This window comes from Diabrotica virgifera, chromosome 3 (genome assembly GCF_917563875.1).
Source record: "Diabrotica virgifera virgifera chromosome 3, PGI_DIABVI_V3a".
Classification (NCBI taxonomy): Eukaryota; Metazoa; Arthropoda; class Insecta; order Coleoptera; family Chrysomelidae; genus Diabrotica; species Diabrotica virgifera.
Window position 1 is genome coordinate 154,974,073 of NC_065445.1, and position 13,685 is coordinate 154,987,757.

The 13,685-nt window shown below is 34.8% G+C and overlaps 1 protein-coding gene across 1 annotated transcript in view; it reads right to left on the bottom strand.

The window, feature by feature from the left end:
* Positions 1-13,685, bottom strand: part of LOC126881363 (diacylglycerol O-acyltransferase 1) — a 111,378-nt gene that overhangs the window by 31,810 nt on the left and 65,883 nt on the right. The window contains exons 2-4 of the mRNA XM_050645605.1: positions 6,101-6,229; positions 5,945-6,039; positions 5,839-5,891 (exon numbers count right to left, since the gene is read on the bottom strand). Coding sequence (XP_050501562.1) covers positions 5,839-5,891; positions 5,945-6,039; positions 6,101-6,229 — 277 coding nt within the window. The remainder of the gene's footprint in view (positions 1-5,838; positions 5,892-5,944; positions 6,040-6,100; positions 6,230-13,685) is intronic.

Sequence of the window (13,685 nt, forward strand, 5' to 3'; positions counted from 1 at the left end):
AAGAATATTTTTTTATACAGGGTGAGTCATGAGGAACTGTACATACTCCTACCTCGTATAGAGGCTCCTATGGGGAATAACAAATGACCATTAAAAAGTGTCTGCTCCCATTGTTTAATAATATACAGGGCGAGTTTCGCATTTTGACAGAAATTTGTATTCGTCATAATTTTTGAACGGTCAGATCGATGTGTCTCTTATTTTGGCCAATCGTTACACTATTACCACCTAATCAACTAATTTATTCAAACTAGAAAAAAATCAGGTCCGGCTTTAAAAAAATTAGTTCGTTTGGGTCTTAGAAAAAATTTCACCCTGTATACGCTTTTTGAAAACTCTAATATGAATTTTTCAAATTAGACAAACAGGCAATTAAAATGGCATATTTATTTTTTTCCGCACACGAATACTTAATTTTTTATAAAAAAATCAAATTTCACTATGAATTAAAAGTTTCGTATTAAAGTGAACCATAGATTTAAAAAAAATAATTTTTATTACAAAAATTAATTTTTTTTGCACACATAAGTAATTTATCTTACCATCCAATCAACTGATTTATTCAAACTAGAGAACAATCAGGTCCGGATTTAAAAAATTAGTTCGTTTTGGTCTTAGAAAAAATTTCACCCTGTATACGCTTTTTGAAAACTCTAATATGAATTTTACAAATAAGACAAATAGGCAATTAAAATGGCATATTTATTTTTCCCCACACGATAACTTAATTTTTTATTAAAAAATCAAATTTGTCAAAATCGGAATTTTAACCTAAAAATGAAAAAAAAATGAACTCACGGTTTAAACTCGCTACAACTCTGTTCCATTTTAATATTTTTTTTCTGAAATTTTTACAGAACATACCTCTTACCATTGTGAAGACTATGAAAATTGTTGTAGACTTTCAGTCTTGTTCTTGTAAAAGTAGCAAACTTGTAAATCGCAAAAATTAGGTGGAAAAATTTAAAATTTATCAATTTGATCACGTCTATGTTAAACTATAGAGTCCAAAAGAAGTGTTATGGGAAGTTTTAGATCTAGACGTGTTATAGAAAAAAAAATGGTAAAACTTTTAATTTTAACAAAAACGTTGTTTTTGTAAATTAATTTTTGTAAAAAAAGTTAATTTTTTTAAATCTATGCAAAAACTTTGCCAAACTTTTTATGCATAGTCAAATTTGATTTTTTAATAAAAAAATAAGTAATCGTGTGGGGAAAAAATAAATATGCCATTTTAATTGCCTATTTGTCTTATTTGTAAAATTCATATTATTAGAGTTTTCAAAAAACGTATACAAGGTGAAATTTTTTCTAAGACCAAAACGAACTTATTTTTTAAATCCGGACCTGATTTTTTTCTTGTTTGAATAAATCAGTTAATTGGTGGTAACATAAATTAAATATTTGTTCAAAAAAAATTAATTTTGGTAATAAAAGTTAATTTTGTTAAATCTATGGTTCACTTTACCAAACTTTTAATTCATAATCTTTGATTTTTTTTATAAAAAATTAAGCAATCGTGTGCGGAAAAAATAAATATGTTATTTTAATTGCCTATTTGTCTTATTTGTAAAATTCATATTAGAGTTTTCAAAAAGCTTATACAGGGTGAAATTTTTTCTAAGACCCAAACGAACTAATTTTTTTAAAGCCGGACCTGATTTTTTTCTAGTTTGAATAAATCAGTTGATTAGGTGGCAATAGGGAACTTGCACATTTTTTTTTATTAGATAATAATGTTCAGTTTCGTTTAAAAATGAGATTTTCAAAATTTCACGCTTCAAAAACTCGTAATAACTTAGAAATACATATTTAAAGTCTTCTGCGGTATAAAGTAGTTCAAACGGCCCGTGACGTCACATAGTTTTGCATTAGTTTTTATTATGGTTATATTTCGCTGTGTCTAGGTACACGATAACGTGTACGCAAATAAAAAAGTTAGGTAGACGCGAATTAAACTTCATCAAGCCAGTGACGTCATTATTTAGCTTGCGCAGTGACTATATATTTTGGTACATGCTATTTTGATATGTTTAGTGTTTGTTTGATAGAAACATATTTGTTAAGGGAAGGGAAGCAGAACTATTCAGATGTTTCAAGCTTAATTGTAATAAATCAATGTATAATATACAAGTATATATTTAGGTTAGCAAAATAATTATATGTATTTAGTTTACGTGACATGTAGGTACAAAATATTGTTAAAATAATTTTTATACGTAAGTGAATTATTATAATCAACTATTCTAAATGCAAAATAAGCCACAATTTAACTAAAAAAAAATATTTTATTAACGTTTAGACGTCCAAATCGGATGTCATTGTCAAAATACAAAAATTAGTCAGATTAAATTTATTATTAAAAAAAATCTTTTACTAAGCAACAACATTTTTGTTTAATTTAATAATATTTTGTATTTTGACAACGACATCCGGTTTAGAAGTCGAAACGTTAATAAAATCAATTTTTTAGTTAAATTGTGGCTTAGTTCTCATTTAGAATAGTTGATTACAAAAATGCCACAAGGATAATAGCTTCAGAACAAGTTAATTATTATTGTGAAAGCTTTAGGTCTTCCTTTTATTTTAATCTTTTACGGTAATACTATTTCATTTATAACTAAAAAAAATATATATTAATTTATAGTCTCTTATCTTTTTCGTACTATTTTAAAATGTTCTTAAACTCATTAAAAGAACTAAATAATTGTCCACACTCCGTAGTTACTTTAAAAACAAACACTAAACAAATAAAAAATAAGAAATCACTGACACTAACTTTTTTATTTGCGTACACGTTGGCGTATACCTAGACACAACCTTATATTTAGGTATGTTCTTCTTCTCCTTCTTTAGTTTATTGGCCTCCACCTACTTGGGTATTTGGCAAGCTCATCGTCGTGGAATAAGTCAAAAATATTTATATTCTAATGACATTTATCGTATATCATTGTAATAATATATACCAGTTTGTTAAAATTGTAGTTTTATACTGTTTTTGAAGGAAAGGAACGAAGGTTTACTATTGAAAATAAAACCATTTTGTAAAAGTACAAATTTTCTATGAATAGGTCTACGATCAAAAACACTTGTAACGTCACATAAATGTATTTTCTACTGACGTTTATAACGTCTAATTTAAAATTCTGTTTACTTTATTGGAAAAATGTAAATGTAAAACCAAGTGACGTCACGATGCATTTTGGACCACCTGTTTTAATTTGAATTTTTAATCGTCTTTAGGGGCCAAACGAAAGACAAACAAAACTTTTTTATCTTTGATACTTGTTTTAAATTATGTTCTGTTGTGATTTATAACATTTTTTTCGAATTTAAAAATTTATGCAAGTTCCCTATTAGTGTAACGATTGACCAAAATAAGAGACACATCGATCTGACCGTTCAAAAATTATGACGAATACAAATTTCTGTCAAAATGCGAAACTCGCTCTGTATATTATTAAACAATGGGAGCAGACACTTTTTAATGGTCATTTGATATTCCCCATAGGGGCCTCTATGCGAGGTAGGAGTAATACAGTTCCTCATGACTCACCCTGTATATAAAATACTTAGTTTTTGAGCTATTTGCGAAAAACCGCTTGAAAACGTGGATTTTTTATCGAAAAATAACCATTTTCAATCCGCAAATAACTCGAAAGTATTGACTGACTTAAAAAACTCTATAGAACGAAAGTTACTTGGAATTAGTCAATTTATCCATTTCCGGACTGATTTTAAACGTGCGTTTTTTCACCCCCAGAGAAGGAGTGACTGGCACCCCCCAAGTAAAAGCAACCAACGGCACAAATTCAACTTTGAAGTAGATGGTAAGTAGAACCTAAATTAAAATTTTCATGCAATTCGGAGTTGACCCTGAAAATTACACGGTATCGCCGTATTTCCGGTTCATTTACTGGGCTGTTTACATAAAAATACTTTCAATATCTGAAAAATCTACAGCAACCTTCCCTACATCACATATTATTAATGTTTTTATGGTGCATTTTTGTCCCTGTCGATTTTTTATTGCTTCTCTGTTTTATGTGTTCCTCTTACATGGTTTTTCGTGGAAAAAAACTTCAGTGTACATTCATATTACTCACATAAAATATAAATCGTATATCTTCTCGCATTGTTTTTTCCTGAAGGTACTGTTGGTAGGGAAGGCCAAGCGGGGATTTTTGCAGTTACTGGAGCGCGTCAGATTATCATATGGGGAGAAACCTGGTACCCTGCAGATGTACTTCTACCATATATTGGCTCTTAACACAGGGAAGTTCGTTACGGGGGCCACGAAAAAAATCTATCCTTAAAAATACTCGAAATTGTCAGATTAGGATAAGGTAAGTTAATATACGTGCAAAAGAGTATATATTTCAAAAATCTGACGATTTGAGCGGGACGTAAGGAAATGGGTGAGTCAAAAAGTTTCACAAAAAAAAAGTGAATATCTAGCGAAATGAACGTCAGATCGAAAAACTAAAAAATACGTCTTCAATATTTTTGAAAAATCTATCGAATGGTACTAAACATGACTCCCACGGAGAGGGCTGGGGAGTAAATTTAAAATTTTAAATAAAAACCCCGCGATATTTCGCAAAATGAACATCAGATCGAAAAACTGTAAAATACACTTTCAAAATTTTTTTGGAAAATCTATCGAATGGTACCAAACACGACACCTCACGAAGGTGGGGTGAGGGGTTACTTTAAAATCGTAAATGGGACCCCCAAATTTTTATTGCAGATTTGGATTCTTTACGTAAAAATAAGCAACTGTTATTCGAAGCTAGCATTGAAGTTTTACGTTTTTATATGATTACCTATCTGATACTTTTAATAATGCTGCCTTCGGGTAGAAGCTAGTAAAAAATTATATTTATAGAGACAATAACGACAAATTTAAATATATCAAAAGACGTCGGATGTGCACTCATTGCCCTCTCCTCCCCTCTTCGTATACCGTCGTAATAAGCAAAGTCCCCCTCCCCCTTTTCAACGACATAGTTTATGGCGGTGCCGCCCAAAATCCCGACAGCCAAAATCCCGACAGCCAAAATCCCGACGGCCAAAACACCGACACGCCAGAATCCCGACATGCCAGAATCCCGTCAGGCCAAAATCCCGACATGCAACAATCCTCGCATAAGTAAAAATTCCGACTTTTGTTTAATACTTTTAATACAAAATACTTTTGTTTAGTAACAAAAAATAAAAAACAGATGGCCATAAACAAAAAACAACAAATAAATGTAATTTTATGTTAAAAAGAAACTTATCAAACCTGTCGGGATTCTGGCCTGTCGGGATTTTGGCCTGTCGGGATTCTGGCGTGTCGGGATTTTGGCCGTCGGGATTGTGGCTGTCGGTATTTTGGCTGTCGGGATTTTGGGGTAGACCCAGTTTATGGATGTTCCCTCATGTGCTATTTAATTAGCACAGAGTCTTAAGTAATGAGGCTTTGACACCATCCAGTCTAGAGGATCATTTAAGAAGGTTGACACCCTGATAAAATAAGTAAATATTTGTTATACTTTAAAAATGTGAAAGAAAACTTCAGAAAAGAAGTACGGTGGACAACAGGTTTGCGTCAATTTCAAAAAGAGAGAATGAAGGTTTACTGGCATCATAACATTTTGCTACTCATATCAAAATCAATAAAACCTCATAATATCGGAGAAAAATAGATTTTGACAACGAATCCTACACCCGAATACTACTTGTGAATCAATGGTAAATATTTTTGAGTAGTGGCATCTAACAAATAAATAAATAATGTAAATAAAAATAAGATTAATAATAAAAATAATCAGATCTAAAATATTTCTTACTCACCACAGCCAAACCCTTCTCGTTTAAAAGGCACAAAATTATAGGCACACAAGAATCTGCAAAAATAATAGTTAACAAAAACCATGTAAATAATGTTACACTCACTTACAAGCTATTAACACTAAGGAAGGATGTTCAGATCCCGAATCATCCTGGCCGGTAAGCATGTAGAACCATTGAACTGGGTCTATTCTAATACCATATCTAAGAATTTCAATAAGATAACAGTAAAATTAAAATATTATTAGTTATGATTTGTTCTTACTTTATAAAATTCTCAAGCAAAAGTCTTATGCCTCCTATAGAAAGCAACAAAAATGCCCAGTTTATAAAACCAGTGAAGTTATCAAAACCTGACGTCCATGAAAACAGTGAGTCTCTTGGTCTGTGAATCCTGTAACAGAATTTTTAAAGTTTATGTTTTGATTAGCTACTCTTGCTTAATATTTATCGTCTAATAATTTTAACTGTACTAATATGCAAGTGTTTACATGTCAAACAAGACACAACAACCGTACAAATAGTACATTGTTTCACGGTTTTTGCTCTAAATTTTAAAGAACCGCTTCGATTGACATGAAATTTGGCATACACATAGGTAATATGTCAAAGAAGAAAAGTGATATTGTGTTGATGTGTGCTTTTGCCCTGGGGGTGAATTTCACCCCTTCTCGGGGGTGAAAAAAATATATGTTCAAAATAAGTCCGCAAATGGATAAACTTAATAATTCTAAGCAACTTTTGTTCTATATAGCATTGTTTCACTTAGTACTTTTCGAGTTATTTGCGAGTAAATGTTCATTTTTCAACAAAAAAAAACACGTTTTTGGGCCGTTTTTTCCAAATAACTCAAAAAGAAAGTATTTTATCGAAAAAAACATTCTTAGCAAAAATATGGAATCTAAAAAAGTGAAAAAAATTGTGTATATATGATCTCTCTTGGCCTAGTAGAATTGTAGCTAATGAAAAATAGGTTCATATCCGTCAAATTTCAAAGCAAATATTTCAACGTGAAATAACCAAAAAATAGTAGTAGATAGACAACGTTACTTCTGGCGCATCCCCTAAATCGCAACCCTTAAATATTAATAAATGCCAAACGGCTTAACGTAGGATGACGTATGACGTATCGTTGGAAAGGGGATGAAAAAGGGGGTTGAACGCAGTATGTGGCGTGCGCATCGGAATATGCCAAAAGGGCATTACGTCATATCTTCAATTCTATTGGTCCGATTTTGACGTAAGAGGGCTCGTCGGAACGGGGAGGGGGTAACGAATAAGTTGAGACAAAAAACAAAGATGGCGGCAGTGCCAAAACGGCATTACAGCATATCTTTGTTGCTATTGGTCCGATTTTGACGTATGGGGTGTCAAATGATAGCGGTGGCAACACAGAAGCCAACTGTCAAGTCTTCTTCTTCTTTTCGTTTGTCAATTCTTCTTCTTTTCCGTATAGTGCCTAACAGAACGTGACATTCGACATCTTTGTTGTCATTGGTCCGATTTTGACGTATGGGGTGTCAAATGAAAGCGGTAACGACACAGAAGCCAACTGTCAATTCTTCTTCTGTCAACGTTCAATATTAACTGTCAATTCTTCTTCTTTTCCGTATAGTGCCTAACAGAACGGGACATTTGACGTATGACGTGACATTTATATGACATTGTTCAGTTTTCCGTCCGACATTTGACGCAGAACGTGGCATTTGGCGTGAAATATGACGTGAATGACGTGAAATGCGACGCAGAACGTGACATTTGACGTAGATATGTGACATTCGACGTAGGACGTGAATGACGTGAAATTCGACGCAGAACGTGACATTTGAACGTGAATGACGTGACATGTGACGTAGGACGTAAATGACGTGACGTGAATGACGTGAAATTCGAAGCAGAACGTGACATTTGAACGTGAATGACGTGACATTCGACTTGCTATCCTCTGCTGCGCTCTGCTACCGTCTGCTAATCTCTATTACCTTCTGCTCCGCTCTGCTACACTCTGCTGACCCATTATACCGCTCTGTGATCGTCTGTGCCTTCTGTTAGCTTGTCTCTGATGACGTCTGTACGTCTCTGGTACCCTCTGCTAGCCTCTGTTATCCTCTGCTATCCTCTGCTACCCTCTGCTGCGCTCTGCTACCCTCTGCTGCGCTCTGCTACCCTCTGCTGCGCTCTGCTACCCTCTGCTGCGCTCTGCTACCCTCTGCTGACCTCTGATAACCTCTGTTACACTCTCTAAAGTCAAAAAATAAAAGACAACATATTTTATTAATATTATTTATTAACAATTATCCAAATCATTTACAACTTTATTGCTATAATACCATACATATTCATTCAAAGCTTGACTTAACAAAGTATCTGGAAAAATTCCACAAAACGCAGTTAAAGCGTGAAGTCGACTATATAAACTGTTACTCTTATGACAATTTTGCTGAATAAAGTATACAACATTTCTATAATACGAAAAAAACTGTAAGTTGTCCAATAACGACACTCGTTGAGACACTAAATCAATGTTTGCTCTCAGGATCTGGCTTACATCATCTTCACATAAATAATATTCGATTCCATGTTTCTCGATAGTCAGGAACTTTACATTTTCCATTACCAATTGTCTTAGTTTGCAGAAATCACCACACTCAAATTCGATTGGATCATACTCATCGGAACAGGTGGGCAAAGGTGGTATGAAAAATTCTTCCATAATTTGTATAAACATCTCAATTAGGGTAGTCCACTCGAATGTGTTTAAACTGATTCTTGTACATTTACCATGTTGGTACAGAATAATGGATGGAGAAAACTGTCGAGCTGGAGATAGACCAATTTTTATGTGAAAACATCCTATTGGATAGGTAGTTTCCAATAGATAATATGGCTCATCTTTAGCAGCTTCTTCATATTTTTCCAGTACTCGATTTAATTCAGCGTCGTAGATAATTGTCTCTTCACTTTCGTATCCGCTATCTTGAGAAGCCATATTACTGCTGTTGCAACTGAATACACAAGTCGGTTGGAGAAACTCAAACTGAATGTGACGGATGGTTGCTGAGAGAATGTATACTTTTTCAATCCCCCACTCTTTGCATGTAATTGTCAGCATTTTCTAAAAAATGTATGTCTACGCGGCGTATCGAAATATAGATCCTTAAACTACATCTGAACTAGTAATCCAGCTGTTGTGTTTGCTATCCAATCCTAACCATTTAACATACATCTTATTGCCTTTTCGTCTAAGTACTTTTTCAACCAAGTAAATGTCGGGATTTTTTGTTTTCTGTAATTCTTCTTCGTAAACCCGCCGCTAATCAGTGTACCTTGCATGTCTTCGAGCAAATACGTTATAGGATTCGTTATCTTAACTTGTACAATTCTAAATAATTCTGTAGTCCAATTGGGCGTGTAGGCCTTTTCAAAGAAATGTTTTGCCTTTGATATACGTACAATGTCGTCAACTTTAAATCTTCGTGGACCAGCAATCTTTAAATGACTATAACTTTTGTTTAAAATGGCTTTTTCGTTGGATTTGTTGACATGAGATGGCTTGTATCCTGTTTTACTGTGCTTTGTATTGTTGTATTCCTCAGTGACTGTAGGTAGTGCATCTAGCCATTTGTATGATCCATGTAAACTGAAATACTTGTACAACTTTGCTTTCAACGTTCTAATAACTCTTTCACAAATGGCAGCCTTCTTAACCGTGTAAGTGCTGTAATGATTAATTTCGTGTTTTTTCATTAAGTTTTGAAATTTTCTGTTGTAAAATTCGGTTCCCTGATCAGATTGTAGGTTTTTCGGAACTCGTTGAGTATGGGCGAGAATATCCGAAAATGCCCGAGTAATTTCCTCACCTGTTTTGTTCTTTAGAGGGCGTGTCCAAACAAATTTTAAAAAACAATCAATTACAACTAGTATTAGTTTGTAATTTTTATTTTGGTGCGCATAAGGACGCATTTCAGCCAAATCCATCTGCCACAAGTCATCGATTCCTTTGAGTATTGTTCGTCGACGAGCATAGTTTTTTCGTGCTGGTTTATGCAACTCATACACAACCTGTTCCTTTTCTTTAGACATTTTTATAAACGACTTTCAATTGCTGTTAGGCGGGTATCTATATTCATCGAATGAAGGTTGTCTACTACATCCTGTAATGCCGCGTTCATTTCTTTTATCTTCTTTTCCATCTTCATATCGTATATCGCATGATGTGCAATGGTTTCTGCAGCAGATTGTATATTCTTATCGGTATCGTTTTTTAGTGTATTCAAATCATCTTTGAATATTTTTTGCAACTTTTGCTCGAGAAGTGGAACTGTGGTTTTATGAAGCTCTTTTCTTACTTCATTTAGTTCCATGGTTAACTTCTTTATATCATTAGTTTTTTGCTGCAGCAACTTATTTACATTATTCTCCGTATCCTTTTTTAGTGTATTCAAATCATTTTTCATTATTTTCTGCAACTTCTGCTCGAGAAGTGGAACTGTAGTTTTATGAAGCTCTTCTCTTACTTCATTTAGTCCGATGGCTAAACCTTCTATCTCCCCAGTTTTTTTCATCAACAACTCACCATGTGTTTGAATTAATGGTGACTGTATGTTACGCAACTCATTTATTTGTGCATCGACGTATTTTTTCGTTGCAGCATCACCATTTTCTGATGGATCCTTGACATTGCAAATTTTCACATTTTCAGCATTAATATTTCCGTCAGAAGTATGTGGAAATGTAACTCGCGTCACCTTTTGAGCGCTACCACCACCACCACGAGAATGATGACCGAATTTGTCGACACTCATAATGGAAATGATATTGTCATTCCCAGTTACTCTATTATATTAGCTTCTTTTAGTTCATTGATGATGGCTACAATTTCGTTGTCGAGAGATGTGTTGCCGGCGTCTTTCGAAGCCACCAAGAGTTGAAGACGCTCCACCAATTCATTTGGATCATCCCAGTAAATATATTCCCTAGGTGTTTCACTGTAAATCAAACGAGAGTCATCGATAAGCCCTGATCCTTTGGAGGATGCAGCTGGCGAAGGTAGCTGTGGAGACGCTGATTGAGATGATGTTGAACGAGTTGGTAAACGACTATGTGGTGGTTGCTTTAGTGCTGATGATGTAGTAGCTCGAGTATTTATCTGTGACGGATTCTGTGATACCGTTAATGTAGACTGTGACAGATTCTGAACTATCGTTGATGTAGACTGTGACGGTTTCTTTGCTACCGTTGATGTAGATGCAGGTCTAAACAATGGCTTAATAATATAATGATATTTGTCTCCACTTGAACCTTTAAGGCGGCCTATTGAATTCAGATGAACTTCGGTTTTCTCTAATAACGTTTTGTATAAATTTTTATCTTCTTCATTGTAGTATTCAGGATCAGGATTATCGTAGAAAATAAGGTGATATAGTCCAGGCGTCTCCTGCACCGATCCTCCTTGACCATTTTTGGCGTCATCCATAACCTCTATGGCACCGTCTTTGTTAAACTTTATTCGTCGTTTACCCCACGTCCAGCCCAACAAATCATTGTAAATAGGTCCATAGTTTTTATCGATTTTATCAGACTTCATCCAAAATTCTTTTATATACTCATGACTCATCGGAGGATATTGCTCCATATATTCGTTGAAAGCATCTTCAGAAATATTATCAGGATCAAACATTACTTGTTCGGTTTCGTTATCTTGCGATTGGTGTGTTTCTATGCTATCTTCATATTCTTCATCTTCTTCATCGTTGTTTTCAAACACATCTCCATCACTAATAAATGATACTGGTGGTGTTGGTGTACGATTATCTGCTATATTCGGCTCTTTTTTAGTCCTACTTCTTCCTTTTTCACATCTTCTTTTTTAACTTGTCTAAACTTGTTATCGATAGCATGATGCAACGTTTTTGATGATTGCGCAATATCCTTGAGAGGTTTCGAGATTGGTTTAAAAAGTTTATGTAGTATCTGCAAGTTAAATTCTCCTCGATATTCCCCAGGCAATTTATGTCATATACTTAACAATTCTGAAGGTCTAACAGTCCGTATAATATACTCTAGCGGTATGTGTTTTAGTTCTTCTTCACTATATTCTGTAAAACATTTTTCGCGAAACATATGGGACATAAGCAATCTACTACTGTCCATTATATAAAAACTTTAAGCATAAATGCCCACAAATGATTTGATTGTAAGTTTGATACTGGTGATTATTGTAGAAAATTCTGGCACGTGCACCCAGATATTTCACAAGTTCTTTGGTCGGCTTCAAATTACCAAATGAATCGAAATATTCCACGTCGTTGTTTATCTTTCTATATGCTACCCAATGTGTTCCGTTATGCGCGGACACATCCAAGTTAACTATTGCACATTCTCGTTGTCGAGGACCGTCTCTAGGCAGAGCGTCATTCATGAAAACTCCTCGAAAATGTGGTATGTTAAGTATTTTCGCGTAATGTGCAATGTCCAAGTCGTACAGCGGACGATTGGGCAACTTTATTGGAAGTTTTTTTTCAAATACAAGCCGAATCCGCCTCTGGGTTTCTTACGTAGGTACAGGCCTGAACCGATAAGTTCAATTGCCTTATTATGACGTATATCCTCTTCCAATTTCTTTTGGGCATTTTTTGCGTCGACCACAGTTTTTGCCACCCCCGCAGCACCACCCGCTAAAGCCCCCAATGCCGAAAGACCAGCAAAGAGAGGTATGAGTGGTAGGAAACCTCCAGATTTTAGTGGTAATACGCGAGGAACATCAATTTCTTTTCGGCCGCCAAGTCTTTTGATTATGGATTTTGCAATTCGTACAGCAGTCAAAGCAGTATTGTGTAACGATGCTCCTCTCTTCATGGACTTTGCAATTTTTGAGACAACATCGCGATTGAAAGAAAAACGCCCCTTTCTTCCACGACGTAACTGACATACCATTCCCAATTTTCTTTTCGTCTTCATTCCACCGGTTACAAGTAAGGCAGCAGTTTTTTCACCAAAGCTAGCGTCTTTCGACTTGAATCGCTCCCAGGCTCTATTTTCCAATTCTTTATCGGCCTTGTGACGTTCTTCGAGAGATGAATGCTGCGAGTAAGCGATATCGTGTTGTTTACAAGCTGCGTCTAATGGATTAGTACCTGGATCTCCACGTGCAAGACGTTTGTTCCAGCTATAAAGAACGTATTTTTTTACTTATAAAACACAACAAAATTGTCGCAAAGTTACTTACGTCCACAGAACTGATAACCGCCAGGAATATGTAGCTCAAATGGCAGTTTATTAATTAAAGAGTTCACGAGACCTCCTCCTTCGACGACCAACATTGGACTGATGCCATGCAAGTGATGACATCTATAATATATTGCCGTACTTATGTACTACACTTGCCACACGATGAAGATCGTTCAACAAGAGCAGACGTTGCCAATTGATAATCTGGACATTGTCCAGAAAGTGACAGTCAGTAAACATGGTAAATTGCTACCAAACTCATTTAGAGCCATTATTTGCGGTCCAAGTGGGTGCGGAAAAACGAATGTCATGCTATCACTTTTATTTAATCCGAATGGCGCCAAATTCAAAAATGTATATGTTTATTCGAAATCCCTCTTTCAACCGAAATATCAACTACTGCAAGATGTAATAGCTCAAGTCAAAGGTGTTGGGTACTTTCCATTCAAAGACAATGAAGGAATTATCAGTCCAGATGAAGCACAACCAAACTCAATTTTTTTATTTGACGATGTTGCATGTGATGGCCAACAGAAGATTCGCGAGTATTATTCCATGTGCAGACATAAAGATATTGATGCCGCTTATTTATGTCAAACATATTCAAAAATACCGAAGCA